Source organism: Lynx rufus, unplaced genomic scaffold, assembly GCF_022079265.1.
Source record: "Lynx rufus isolate CCGP_SWC_20201006 ecotype Redwood Valley unplaced genomic scaffold, mLynRuf1.p SCAF_12, whole genome shotgun sequence".
NCBI lineage: Eukaryota > Metazoa > Chordata > Mammalia > Carnivora > Felidae > Lynx > Lynx rufus.
Window position 1 is genome coordinate 39,860,087 of NW_025814826.1, and position 14,349 is coordinate 39,874,435.

Sequence of the window (14,349 nt, forward strand, 5' to 3'; positions counted from 1 at the left end):
TAAGGATATAGGTCAGCACTAGGCACAGATGAGACACTCTTTTTGTGGAAGAAGCCCAAATTGTCAGGTGTAGCCTTTAAAAATATCCTTTATCCTTTTTTTTTTCTCTTGCATTTGCACTTTGGTTTGGATTAACAGCAAATTTTGAGGAATATTTATGGGAACTTTGACCACAAAGGGAAATTTTTTGCTTATTCATTTTATATTCAGTTAATTATACAGATAAGAAACTGTTTACATGATTACCCAAATTCTCTAAGCTAATCATGCCCCATCAATGTATATATTCCAGGTTTATTTACTGGCAGCAATGTAAGCAAACTAGAAATATCCTGCTAAAATCTGTAAAAGAAAGGAATAAGTTACAGGGCTACTGTTAACTCTTTCCTTTTTTTTAAATTTTTTAACATTTATTTATTTTTGAGAGAGAGAGACAGAGTGCGAACAGGGGAGGGGCAGAGAGAGAGGGAGACACAGAATTCGAAGCAGGCTCCAGGCTCCGAGCTGTAAGCACAGAGCAGGATGTGGGGCTCAAACTCACAAACCGTAAGATCGTGACCTGAGCCAAAGTCAGACACTTAACCGACTGAACCACCCAGGCTCCCCAGTCCTTTTCTTACCACTCTAAATTCTGAATTTGAAATTAGTTCAAAGAATATGTTAACTGTAGTACAAAATTCAACATAGAGTATGCCACATTTTCTGTAAATATTCATAATTTCTGCAGTTTAGTATCTGTACACATTTTAATGATATATTTGCCTAAATAAGATCACAAGGATTATGTGTGGGATTCTACATAATTCTTTAAGAGATCATTGACAAGTAAATCTACAGATATTAACAATTTACTTTTGAAAGACTTTGTAAGATGGAAAAAGATTCATCTCAATATTCAAATAGACTGAGTTCTCAACTATAGTTGTTGACTTTTCACTGTTGTTCTAATTGTGGCTTTTAGAGGGAGAACATTTGGGTGATTCTCATTTATAAAAATTTGTATAACCTTTATTAGTATCTAATTCATTCAGCTTGGGTATTTAATGATAGTTGGCAGTCCATTGGTTAAGAGTACAGGCTCTATGGTTAGACTTCCTGGGTTTGAATCCTTCTGTGTATCCTTGAGTAAGTTACTTATCCTGTTTCCCATCCTTATTTGGCTCTCATGTATTCTTCAGATCCTGTGTTTCATCTACATCTACAATAATCTCCCTAACCAAAGAATCCACTGCAAAGCTTCCATATGAGGTCCTATTCCCCCATGCCAAAAAAATAAATTACCAGGACTTTTAGATTTTGTTACTGGTACTATGGGTCACAGTAGTTATTTGTTGTAGACAGTTTGGGGTTTTGTTGGTTTTTTTAGTTTTCTAACATGATACAGGAAACATTCTGTTTATGTCCATCTCCTAGGTCACAGAGGACACACTGTCATTCCATACAGCTCATTGCTGGACCCTTCCCACTGCACACAAGAAGCCGAGTGGAGCATTGGGTTCCCTGGGGCTGTCTGTGACGCCTCAGTCAGCTTCCACCGTTTGGCATTCAACAAGCCTTCTCCAGTATCTCTGCTTGAAAAGGATGTGGTTCTCTCAGACTCTTTTGGTAAGTGGAATACAATCGTTTAAACTAGTAACTTAAATATTTTTCTATTTTCATCATCATCTTTTTGAGTTGTCACTCGCTATTTGGAACATGGAAAAATTATAATATTTTTATGAGTCATTATCAGGCAGGAAACAAATAACACACCCAAAATGGGCATGTGAGGATATGGAATAAATGCATGGACCAGCATGATGTTCTGCTGCTCAAGGAACCTCCAGATAATATTACCACAGAGAGTAGGAAAGTTGACACAGTCCTTGGAGCAAGACGGTAAAAATACACTGTTGTCCCTGCTAGTGAAGGCAGAGCCTTTTGATTATATTTGTTGATTGAAATGGGTTGGAGGGGCATTTGCTAGGTAAATAGCTGTACACCAGGTGCCAGGGATTATTGATTCACCGATTTGTTTTAGTAATGATATCATACCTGGAATATCAGATGAGCTTGACATCATTACCTGACTAGGTTGAATTAATTTGCTGTCATTATTCATGATCCCTCTGGCATTTGCACCAGCCAAACAAGCAAGTTAAATGGGAATGTGCCCTTTGGTCGAGAGATGCAGGAGCCCACTGAGAACCCCCTACTTCCTCACAGGGAGAGAGTCAGGGGACTAATGAGTTCATTACACATTCCTCTCTGCCTCTCTTCTTCCTCTGCTCCCCACTGTCCAAACTCATGAAGAATAGTGGACAGTGGATCTGCAGGGGAAACAGTAAGTACGAAGCAATTCTTTTATCATTTATTACGATGTTATCAGTTATTATATTTAACTTTTAAAACATTCCTACTAGAGTTTCTTCCTCCTATGAATTGAAAAGGTCATACAGCAACTCTCTGGGTAATGGTTATACCCACTATCTCAGTGGCTTAAAAACATGAACCCAGCAGCCATTCCTTTTCTTGTGATTACCAGATGTCTGGGATGGAGCAACATCACTTAAACTTTTAGAGACTGTGGTACAATAAACAATATTTTAAGCAAAGTATCTATGAATGTTTTCTTCTGATTAAAAACTGAGAAGCTAAAACAAAAAGGAACCAAAACACCAAAAGCAAATGAAGCTATTTTGTCTGATGAGATAATACATTAATATTTCCCATTATTATGTTATCAAATAGTTACTTATGATAAAAGTTTTAATCATATCTTCAAATACTTTAATGACTGAACATTAGCTTTTTATAAAACGTGGTCTAAGATAATTTTCCAGAGGACTCAGAGATGTACAAACCACCCTGAGGAAATTATTTTAAATATACAGCATAATAAAAAATATATATGCCTTTAACAATTTTTCAGTAGTAATATTTAAACATTTTGAGTCTGTAGTTTAGGGTTTGTTTTTTGTCATTGTTGGTTTTTTGGTGGTGGTGGTGGTGGTGGCGGTAGTGATGATTTTAGAAGTTTTTATTTGTGTTATTATTCATTTTTTAAAAGTTTATTTATTTTGAGACAGGAAGAGAGTGGGGGAGGGGCAGAGAGGAGAGAGAGTCTCCCAAGCAGGTTCCATGCTGTGAGCATGGAGCCCAACTTGGACTCAAAGCCACAAACAGTGAGATTATGACCTGAGCCAAAACCAAGAGCAGGACGCTTAACCGACAGAACCACCCAGGTGCCCTGTTGGTTTTTATTTTTGATTTAAGAAGTCTAATATTTCTGAATTTATGAGACTATAGCTTTCTTGTGAAGTCTCTCTGTGCCGTTTTGTCTGATCCTTTCAGGAATAAAGATTTTTATTTAATTACTAAACTGAACACCTTGGTGGCAAGATCTATAAATTTATCTTTCTGTCACCCACATAACTCAATACAAGACATTGCGATAGTGGAGACTCAGTAAGCATTGAATTACAATGGAATTAGTTGTAGTACCCAGACCAAATTACAGAGTGGAGAAAACATCATGCCAGGTATTTTCCTTTATAATGTGACATAAAAAATAAATCAATTTTCATAGTCAAGCAAATTTGACTATTTTTATTTATCTCCATTAAATCCAAATAAAATTACTTAGTACTAAGAATTAAAAACAAAAAAAAAGATCACTTGTTTTCATTTTATATATATACTAAATGAATCAAAAGTTCAACAAATATACTAGAAAAGTGGGAAATAAGATTTGATATAACTTTACATATATCTTTAGATATCTTTATCAAAGGGTCTTATACATGGTGATGTGTGTATCTTTATGTATATATGTATGAATATACATATCTTTATGAATTCATATGTAAAGTTAGACCAGATGGCAAATTAATTTTTGACACTGTTAGTGATACTATAGACCAGATGGCAAATTAATCTGAGACACTTACTTTTAATACTGTTTTTTTAAATATCAATTTCAAATTTCAGTCCAAGATGCTTAAAATCAACATGCTGAAAATGAATGCATCTGAAAAAAATTAAGAAAACAAAAATAACTATTAAAAATGATAATTAGTTTTATTTACAAAATAATCATGAAGGAAGTTCAGCTTAAAGTATAATTCCATGCATCAGAAAAACTTTGGTGGAGGTTGGTTCTGCCAAACATAGAGCAAATTCTAGAGGTTGTGGATGATTTTCATGAACTCTTATCTAAGTCACCTATTGCTTCCTGACAGACTATCCCCAAACTTAATAGCTTAAATCTACAATCACTTGTTTTCACTCTCGTGTCTGAGGACTGGGGGTTGGGTGATCTTGGCTGTGCTCGGCTAGGATGCTTTGGGCTCTGCTCCTCCCAACAGTTGAATTCAGGTTGTTCCATGTGTGTTTATTCCAGAGCAAATGCTGAAAGGAGAGCCAGCTCCCTGGGGCAGGATCTCTGCACTGCAACCAGAGGCTCAAGATGGCAAGGCTCACTCAGCTAGCACTTTTCAAATGGTTATGAGTGTCTGGTCCCCCAACATCAATAGGCCTGAGGAATCTACGCTGCACTTAAGGAAGAGAGAGGAATAAATACTTACTGAATAAAATTGAAATCATCATAGTTCTGCTCATACATTGCAGGTCATTTGGAACTGTATGTTTTCAGGGTCTCTGCTCATGGCCTTTTTAAATGCAGTGCTAATTCACAAGCCTAAGAATTAATGAATTTGTTCCTCCTTAATATTGGAACTTTTTTGCCTCATTCTCCAAAGAAAAAGGATGAGAGTTTATTTTATAGTCTTTCTTCTAGCTTCTTCTTCCTAAATTTATAAGGGAAGAGTTTGCAAATTTAACATAAAGTTCAATCAGAGATGACAAGAGAGAGGGAAGGGAATGGAAAAAATAGAATGTAAGCAATTAATCATAGATCTCTTCTTTACATTGTAAGAATTCTTTTCAAATCTTTAGCTGAAGTTGTCAGGCACTCTCTCATGAACAAGAATTACCAAGTTAAATATTTTTTTTCTCATAACAGGTAGTTTAGGTCCCAAGTTTGTTGTTCACAAAATTTAGGGTATCATGGCCATTGTTCCTGGTAAGTCTGGTGGTAACCTAGATCCTTAAGAGCTTTAATCAAATCTTACCATTAGTACTTGTTACTCAGATTTTGTTAACTCAACAAATACAGGAAATCTAATAAAGAATTATAACTTATATTGACATGCCCTACAAATGAAGCATCCTGAAGAATTAAGTTCTTAAAAGAATAGCAACACAGTACATATTTTTTAAAAATATTTATGTATTTATTTATTTTGAGAGAGAGAGAATACACGCACAGCGCAGGCACAGAGAGAGAGGGAGAGAGAGAATCCCAAGTAGGCTCCACGCTGTCAGCACAGAGCCTGGCACAGGGCTCAATCCCACGAACCATGAGATCATGACCCGAACCAAAATCTAGAGTCAGACACTTAACCAACTGAGCCACCTAGGGACTCCTCAAAAGAATTATATTTTAGACCAATAATACTTAAAGAACTGTGTTAATATATTTAAACACTTTTGTCATAGTGGTCATAATCATCATCATGTTTGAATTTTATCTTTCCCTAAGGAATAATGATGTCATCTCAGTTCAGAATTCCAAGTGAGAAAGCATTTTGTATTTCAGTTAAGTGGAATATTAAACATTGGGGCCTTCAGTTAACAAAGACATTTAGAATATAAGTAATGAAATGCTATGTTGACTTCTTCAGAGACTTCTGTTGACTTGGCTAATATTTGACATTTGCACTTCTTGGTAAAAAGAGGAATTTTCTAGAGATAGAGATCACTATTATTTGTTTGTTTTGCATTCTGCCATAGGCACAAGCATTGTTCCCTTTCAGAAGAAACGACTGACTCATATGTCTGGATGGATGGCTCTGATTCCAAATGCAAAGCACATTAACTGGTATTTCAAAGATGTAGGTCACATAACCAACATATCCTATACATCAACATTCTATGGATTTAAGGTAAAGAGCTATAAAATTCATCTTCTAATAATTATGATTGCATATAACACGAATGCAGCATGGAAGGTGCTTGCCTCACATGCTGACCTGCACACACTTCATGACCCACCCTGAATCTAAGCAGCCAAAAAAAAGGAACCTTGTGTAGGAATCGAAGTCAACAATCTCTGCCATATTCCCATAATACTAAGCTGGTGTCCTTTTATTATCACCGTAAAAATAACTAGCATTTATTGAGTGCTTATGTTCCAGGTACCAGTTAAAGGCTTTATAATTTGTATTATTAAAAAATTTTTTAATGTTTATTTATTTTTGAGAGAAGAGAGAGACAGAGCACGAGTGGGGGAGGGACAGAGAGAGAGGGAGACACAGAATCCAAGGCAGGCTCCAGGCCCTGAGCTATCAGCATAGAGCCTGACACCAGGCTCCAATCCACGAACTGCGAGATCATGACCTGAGCTGAAGGTGAACACTTAACCGACTGAGCCATCCAGGTGCTCCTATAATTTGTATTTTCATGTATCAAACACAAAAAAACAACAGGCCAAGTCCTTTATGCCTACCACCTAGATCTATCTGAATCTAACATTCTGTGTATATTTACTTTTGATTTTTTTTTAAAGAAATAAATATTTTTATTTCTTTAAAAAATTTTTTTTTCAACGTTTTTTATTTATTTTTGGGACAGAGAGAGACAGAGCATGAACGGGGGAAGGGCAGAGAGAGAGGGAGACACAGAATCGGAAACAGGCTCCAGGCTCTGAGCCATCAGCCCAGAGCCTGACGCGGGGCTCGAACTCACGGACCACGAGATCGTGACCTGGCTGAAGTCGGACGCTTAACCGACTGCGCCACCCAGGCGCCCCAGAAATAAATATTTTTAGATAAAATGGAAGTCCCCTGTTTGGCTTACCCTAATCTTATTCCCCCACTTTCCACCTCTGGTGATAAACAGTATCCTGAATTGGGATTCATATTCTTCTACTTATACTACATACGTGTAGCCAAAAACAATACCTATCATTGTTTTAAATGTTTCAAAAATTATAGAAATAAAATATTCTCTAGATATGTGTGTATGTGTATACATATACAGAGAGAGAGAGAGAGAGAATTTTGTTGCTTTAGGATATAGTTAGCATTATTTCCATAAATGTGTAAATGTTACTAAACAAAATATGAATGCAAAATGACAAACTAAAACCACAACTTAAGTCTTAATATAAGCTGTATCTATATGTCATCAAAATTAATGTGTATCTCATCAAAATTAATGTATATTATGTAGGATATTACCATATAAAAGAAATCATATTTTGGGGAAAACTTTTATAGGAAGAAGACTATGTAATCATATCTCATAACTTCACTCAAAATCCTGATATGTTTAATGTTCTTGATATGAGGAATGGCTCTTCAAATCTGTTGAGTTGGAATACTAGCAAGAATGGAGACTGGCACCTTGAAGCAAACACAAGTACTCTGTATTACTTGGGTATGTGTTCATTGGGCAGAGTGATTCTTTTATCTAATGCTTTGTCTAAAGGAAGAGAAAAATAGCTTAATGAGCAAATATGTCATACAGTGTCCTGCATATAGCAGGAAACAAGAAATGTTTGCTGAGTGAAAGGATTAGAGACTGAATTTATGTTGAAAAGGGCCTTGACAAAATGAACAAATCAGGAGACTATAGATGCTGGAGAGGATATGGAGAAACAGGAACCCTCTTGCACTGTTGGTGGGAATGCAAATTGGTGCAGCCACTCTGGAAAACAGTGTGGAGGTTCCTCAAAAAATTAAAATAGACCTACCCTATGACCCAGCAATAGGACTGCTAGGAATTTATCCAAGGGATACAGGAGTACTGATGCATAGGGGCACTTGTACCCCAATATTTATAGCAGCACTCTCAACAATAGCCAAATTATGGAAAGAGCCTAAATGTCCATCAACTGAGGAATGGATAAAAAAAATTGTGGTTTATATACACAATGGAGTACTACGTGGCAATGAGAAAGAATGAAATATGGCCCTTTGTAGCAACATGGATGGAACTGGAGACTGTTATGCTAAGTGAAATAATCCATACAGAGAAGGACAGATACCATATGGTTTCACTCTTATGTGGATCCTGAGAAACTTAACAGAAACTCATGGGGGAGGGGAAGGAAAAAAAAAAAGAGAGGTTAGAGTGGAAGAGAGCCAAAGCATAAGAGACTCTTAAAAACTGAGAACAACCTGAGGGTTGATGGGGGGTGGGAGGGAGGGGAGGGTGGGTGATGGGTATTGAGGAGGGCACCTTTTGGGATGAGCACTGGGTGTTGTATGGAAACCAATCTGACAATAAACTTCATATATTGAAAAAAAGAAAAGAAAAGAAAAGGGCCTTGAGTTGAATTAAGAACTTACATTTTATTTTTTACAAGAATTTTTTAATGATTTTATTTATTTATTTATTTACTTATTTATTTATTTATTTATTTATTTATTTATTTATTTATTTAAGAAAGTGAGCTGGTGGGGAGAGGGGCAGAGGGGGAGAGAGAGAGAGGGAGGGAGAATCTTAGGCAGACTTCATGCTCAGTGCAGAGTCTTACACAGGGCTCGATTCCACAACCCTGAGATCATGACCTGAGCTGAAATTAAGAGTTAGACGCTGAACTGGCTGAGCCACCCAGGTGTCCCAGAAATTACATTTTATGTTTGAGATAACACCAACACTGTTACACATGGCCCTGACATTTATTTCACAAAATGAGAGGAAATGAGTACAAAGGAAGCTGTCAAATATTTCGTTTCCATTTTTATTATTTTATTATTTGGGGCAATTATAAATATTTAAGAATACATTTTGAGTTCCAGAATACTTGTTTTGTCAATACAGTTTGACTGCTTCTCAATAAGACATGTGCATTTCATCAGAATTTTTCCATATGTATTGCATATGTTTGAGCTCTACCAACCTACTATCTAAAGAATATTTTCAAGTCGCCATGGTTTTGTCTACATTCAGATTCTTTAGTCATCTTATGAATTTACTGTTTTTAAAAAATGTTTTTAAATGTTTATTTATTTTTGAGAGAGAGCACAAATGGGAGGAGGAGCAGAGAGAGAGGGAGACAGATGATCTGAAGCAGGCTCCACACTGATAGCAGACAGCCTGATGTGGGACTCAAACTCATGAACCCTGATATCAGGAACTGAGCTGAAGCCAGACACTTAACCACTAGAGCCACCCAGGTGCCCTGATCGTCATATTAATTTAAAATACTTTCCTTCACCTCCAGTGTCAGGAAGAAATGAACTTCAGCAGAGCCAGCCCATTTCTGGGACCCTGGATCCTGATGTGAAAGATGTTATTATTAATTTCCAAGCTTACTGCTGCATTCTCCAGGATTGCTTTCCTGTACATCCCCCATCAAGAAAACCAAATCCCAGGAAGCGACCAGCCACATATAAGTATACAGGCCTTTTGTTTGTTAATACCTTTGATAGCACTTGACGGTTTTCACACCTCACTCTTGGTTGAGAAAATAATGCCCTGGACCTGCATAATGCCTTGTAAGTCACCAGGCATGTCCACACTCATTACTTCACTTGGGCCTTATAACCACCCTGATGAGAAAATGGAAACGTCTCACAAAAATTATGTGTGAATGTTACTGGTAATCTCCAACTTGCAGAATGTTAGATATGGATTGCTAGGCCAACTCACTTATTATATATGTGAGAAAGCGGGCGCCAACGACCTTTAGTGAATTATGCGACATCACAAAACTTTTGATGACACTTTCAGAATAGCACCAGAAACTAAGTCTCCTCATTAATCCAATGCTGTCTTAGCAGGTCATGTCTTCTTTGTCTAGAATAACTGTCATGGCCAAATCTTGTAATACAACTTATTTTAGTTCAAATGTTTGATTCCCTAATGTGTGTTAATTCTCCTAGTTAAAAATGATTTTTCTATCTTTGAAACTTACATAGACCTTTACCTTTATGTCTCATGTGAAATGTCATCTCTACCTTGTATTATAGCAATTACCATACATCATGGAACTAGTATGTGATGACTGTACTAGCCTTTAAGACCCTTAAAGGTATGATCCTGATTTTATGTTATTTTTGTCCTTTATGGACAAGTAATCATAAAAATAATGTTAGTGATGATAAAAGCTAACATTTAGTGGGCACTTAAGAGCCTACTACTATGCATCAAGTAAGCCTCAATATTTCTTATTAGGTGAATTACATTTCAAAATACATACTACAGTAGCTACTATACAAAAAGAATAATTGAATTTGTTTATATATTAACCCAATCATTAAAAAAAATGTGCTGAGCACCTGCTATGCCCCAGACACTGTGCTGAGCATTGGGGAGTCCATTGTAAACAACAAAGATGTGGTCCCTGCCCTCATTGCACTCACATTCTATCCAAAGAGATAGATGCCAACAAAAGAAAGCAAAGAAACAAAAAAGTAAAGAGAAAATAAAGCACATGAGTGTAAGTTGTAATAAAGGTTATAAGGGCAATGGTTAGGGGCTGGGACAGAGAGCAACATGACAGGGACCTCCTTTGGGTGGAATGGTTAGAAAGGATGGGAAATTCCAGCTGAGAGCCAAAGGGTGAGGAAGAGAGGACCATGGGAAGGGTGGGAGAGGAGTGTTCTAAGCCAAGGAAGCATCTTGGCCCTGAAGTGGGAAAGAGTGTGGTATATCTAGGAACAGAGAGAAAATCAGCATGGCTGGACCCTGGTGAGCAGAAGAGAGTAGCCTGGAAATATTGTTGGAAACAGGTAGACATCAGACCATTCAGCTCAGGCAGGCAGTTAGTATTAAGAAGTAGAAGCTTTTAAATGATTTTCAGCTGAGAAGTAACATACTCCAAATTGCATTTTGGAAAGGCCACTTTTGCTACTCTGTCAGCATTACAGAGGGACAGTGAAGAAAGGCTCATGAAAAGACTCTAGAGAGCTTTGTAAGAGACATGGGCCATCTTTGTAAGAGACATTGACCAAAAAGCCCTTATGTAGTCTAGGGTAGAAAAAAATAGTTGAAAATTTAATTAATATTCATTATGACTCACATAATAGGTTTAGATTGGTCTAGACCAGAATGTGATAGAGGAATATGTTGTTATGCTACGTGAATAGGTCTTAGAATAGGGGTTTTTCCCTTTCATAGTATGAGTTCTGCTTTCTAGAAATGGCTATAATTGGATTTGTTAATTAGTATTATGCAGATAATACTATCAGTAAAAACAAACAGAATCTTGATCCAGAGCTGGTACCTCAAGATTAGGATGTAAAGCTCTAGCTATTCAACACACATATGCTTAGTTTAAGAAGTATTAGGCTTCATTGCATTGATTATAACAATGGGCACTAAGAAGAAGAATGTATAAAATGCATGGTATAGTGCTGGTAGGGGTAAGAATGAAAGGCTATTAATCTTGAGAAGAGCTAGATAAAATCAATTATCCAATCTGTACAATGCTGGCCAGGTTATTTAGTTAGAAAGGTACAACCTTAAACAAACCTTCCCTAAAATTGCTTCTTGAAAAATAATGTATTATTGTAAGTCTAACTGCTAACCTCACTTTTAAAACTATTAAAACAAATTTTTATAACAGAATTTTTGATTAACACATTTCTTAATGATAAAACTTAGTAATTCAAATGTATACTACAAGTACACTCTTAACCAAACTGTGTATTGACCCTTTTTTAGAATTCCAGAATTAGTATCATAGAATTTTTAAAGTTTTTACTAGTTAAGGAAGCAACCACTGATTGTGAATGTTTTCCAGTAGGAAAATATCATCAACTTTATAATAATATTCTTTACAACAATTTGGACTTGAGGTGGTTTCTGGAAAGTATAGTGATGAAAAGAGGAGACTGCCTCTCCCCCAAAGCACTTTTTATATCTATTTCAGTTTAACATAACCCTCACTCTGGTTGTACACCTACCATCCCTGACTCCAGCCCAGGGGCTTAACCTCATTGACTCATCGTTGCCAATTCACATCGCCAATTCCATCCCTCCCTTCACAGAATCTAACTGACCATATCCTATTTCCCCTTTCCCCATGCAGTAGCACCACATGTAAGGGTCTTTAAATGGACAAAGGATGCATTCCTTTTCTTTTTAAAAAAAATATTTTATTTTTTGAGAGAAAGAGAAAGAGTGAGCCAGAGAGGGGCAGAGAGAGAGAGAGAGAGAGAGAGAGAGAGAGAGAGAGAGAATCCCAAGCAGGTTCCATGCTGACACAGAGCCCAATTACAGGGCTCAAACTCATGAATTGCAAGATCATGACCTGGGCTGAAATCAAGAGTTGGGTGCTTAACTGACTAAGCTACCCAGGTGCCCCAGGATACATTTCTTTTCACTTTCTGTCATGTGAAATCTTATAAGGAAATTAAGTAATTTACATCTTAGCCAAAATGAGGGTATTACAATGAGGATTTAGTGGGAGAAAAAGTGATTCAGATTCTAGATAGAAAGGAAGTTTTCTTCAATGGAGAAAAAAAAAGCTGTATATGTAGTCATATGTGTTAAGTGTCCTACCAGTTGCACCTATCAGCTCGTCTGCTTAGTGACAATGTATAAATTCTCTAATTTACGTTCTGTCATCCCCGAAACATCTAGTATAGTGGTACACCCTAAGGAGATGGTCATTAAGTATATAGAGATAATACTTAATGGAATCATTTCTCTTCTCTTTTCAGCTTATGGTCAAATGATTCTTTTTGGCAATCATCTCGAGAAAATAATTATACCATACCTCACCCAGGGGCAAATGTGGTTATTCCTGAAGGTAAGTATATAAATGTAAGTAAATGAAATGCCTATATTTATGTGACATTAGGATAGATACGACAATAGTTACATTCCACCTTTAAGCAGCACACCTTGGGGAAAGAGCAAATGTGAAGAGATGGATTCTATTATTGTGTCCTGGGTACCAGACCTAGCCTTCTGGGTTTTATGTGGATTTCAGCCTGAAGATTAAGGATAACAGATTTCCTGGGAGAGATAAGAATAAGTCATTGTGTGGAAAAAGGGTTGCAAACTTCAAAACCAAGGCTCACTGTTGTCATTGTTTTTATCTATAGGCAATAGTTTATGGATTATGTTATATTTCTCATAATAAAGCATTGTTTTATAGGAACGTGGATTGTAGCAGACACAGATATTCCACCAATGGAAAGTCTCATTATTTGGGGAGTTCTAGAACTGGAAGATAAACACAGTGTGGGAGCTGCAGAGTCTTCTTACAGAAAAGTTGTTCTAAATGCTACCTACATATTGCTTCAGGTAGGAGGAAGGGTCTTACAATTTATACCTTTATTAGTCTAATTCTAGGATGTTGGAGATTTACTGAAAAAATTATAGGGGTGCCTGGGTGGCTCAGTTGGTTAAGCGTCAGACTTCAGCTCAGGTCATGATCTCATAGTTTGTGAGTTCTAGCCTCGCGTCAGGCTCTGTGCGGACAGCTTAGAGCCTGGAGTCTGCTTCGGATTCTGTGTCTCCCTCTCTCTCTGCTCTTTCCCCGTTCGCTTTCTGTCTATCTGTCTCTCTCTCTCTCTCTCTCTCTCTCTCTCTCAAATAAGTTAACATTAAAAAAATTATAAGAACATATGTTCAATCGATGTGAATAAAAAACACAACTGGCTCTAACCTATGAGATAAGTCCAATATATTTCTGCTGCCCTTTAAACTGGTGGCCACACATTCCTTAGGGAGTAATTATGCTACTTTTTACTGTGAAGTTTGCCCATTTTTAATCCTACGTAGAATATTTGTATTATTGTTAGGTAAAGCTAAACCCACAACTTGCTCCAACAACCAGAGAATCCAATTCCAGGAGTTGTGGAAAAAAATAAAAAATTTAAACCTTTCTTTTTTTAAGAAAACAGTGTTTCTTAAAATGAATGGACATGGATGGAATTATGACAACAGGAGAAGACTACTAAAAATATTTCAGTTGTTTGGAACAATCACCTCATTCTCTCATAAAGCTCAGACTGTCTTGAATATGTAACAGTATAATTGGTTGAATTGTTCTGTCGGTTTTTATTATTGTTAATTAAAAAGAATGGCCTAGCCAAAAAGCTGTTAAGTGTCCTAAGAAAATAAAAGTAGTAGTAACTTTTCTTTGCTAAAACTAGGCCTTTACTGCTTTAAAGATATGCAGTATTTTAGTATTTAGATGCATGAGCTTTGAGGTAAATTAAAGGTACGACTGAGTCCTTACCTCAGTTGGGAACCTTGGGTAAGTTATTTGACCGCTTTTAGCAACAGTTTTCTCCCCTATCAAGTGAGAATGATAACAGCAATTCATGGGCTTAGTGTAAAGGT

General features: G+C 36.7%; 1 protein-coding gene across 1 annotated transcript in view; it reads left to right on the forward strand.

Annotated features, from left to right (window-relative positions):
* The window catches only part of PKHD1L1 (PKHD1 like 1), a 167,568-nt gene that overhangs the window by 93,039 nt on the left and 60,180 nt on the right, over positions 1-14,349 (forward strand). Inside the window, exons 50-55 of the mRNA XM_047074118.1 lie at positions 1,414-1,605; positions 5,833-5,984; positions 7,320-7,479; positions 9,272-9,443; positions 12,717-12,805; positions 13,157-13,305. Of these exons, the coding sequence (XP_046930074.1) occupies positions 1,414-1,605; positions 5,833-5,984; positions 7,320-7,479; positions 9,272-9,443; positions 12,717-12,805; positions 13,157-13,305 (914 nt within the window). The remainder of the gene's footprint in view (positions 1-1,413; positions 1,606-5,832; positions 5,985-7,319; positions 7,480-9,271; positions 9,444-12,716; positions 12,806-13,156; positions 13,306-14,349) is intronic.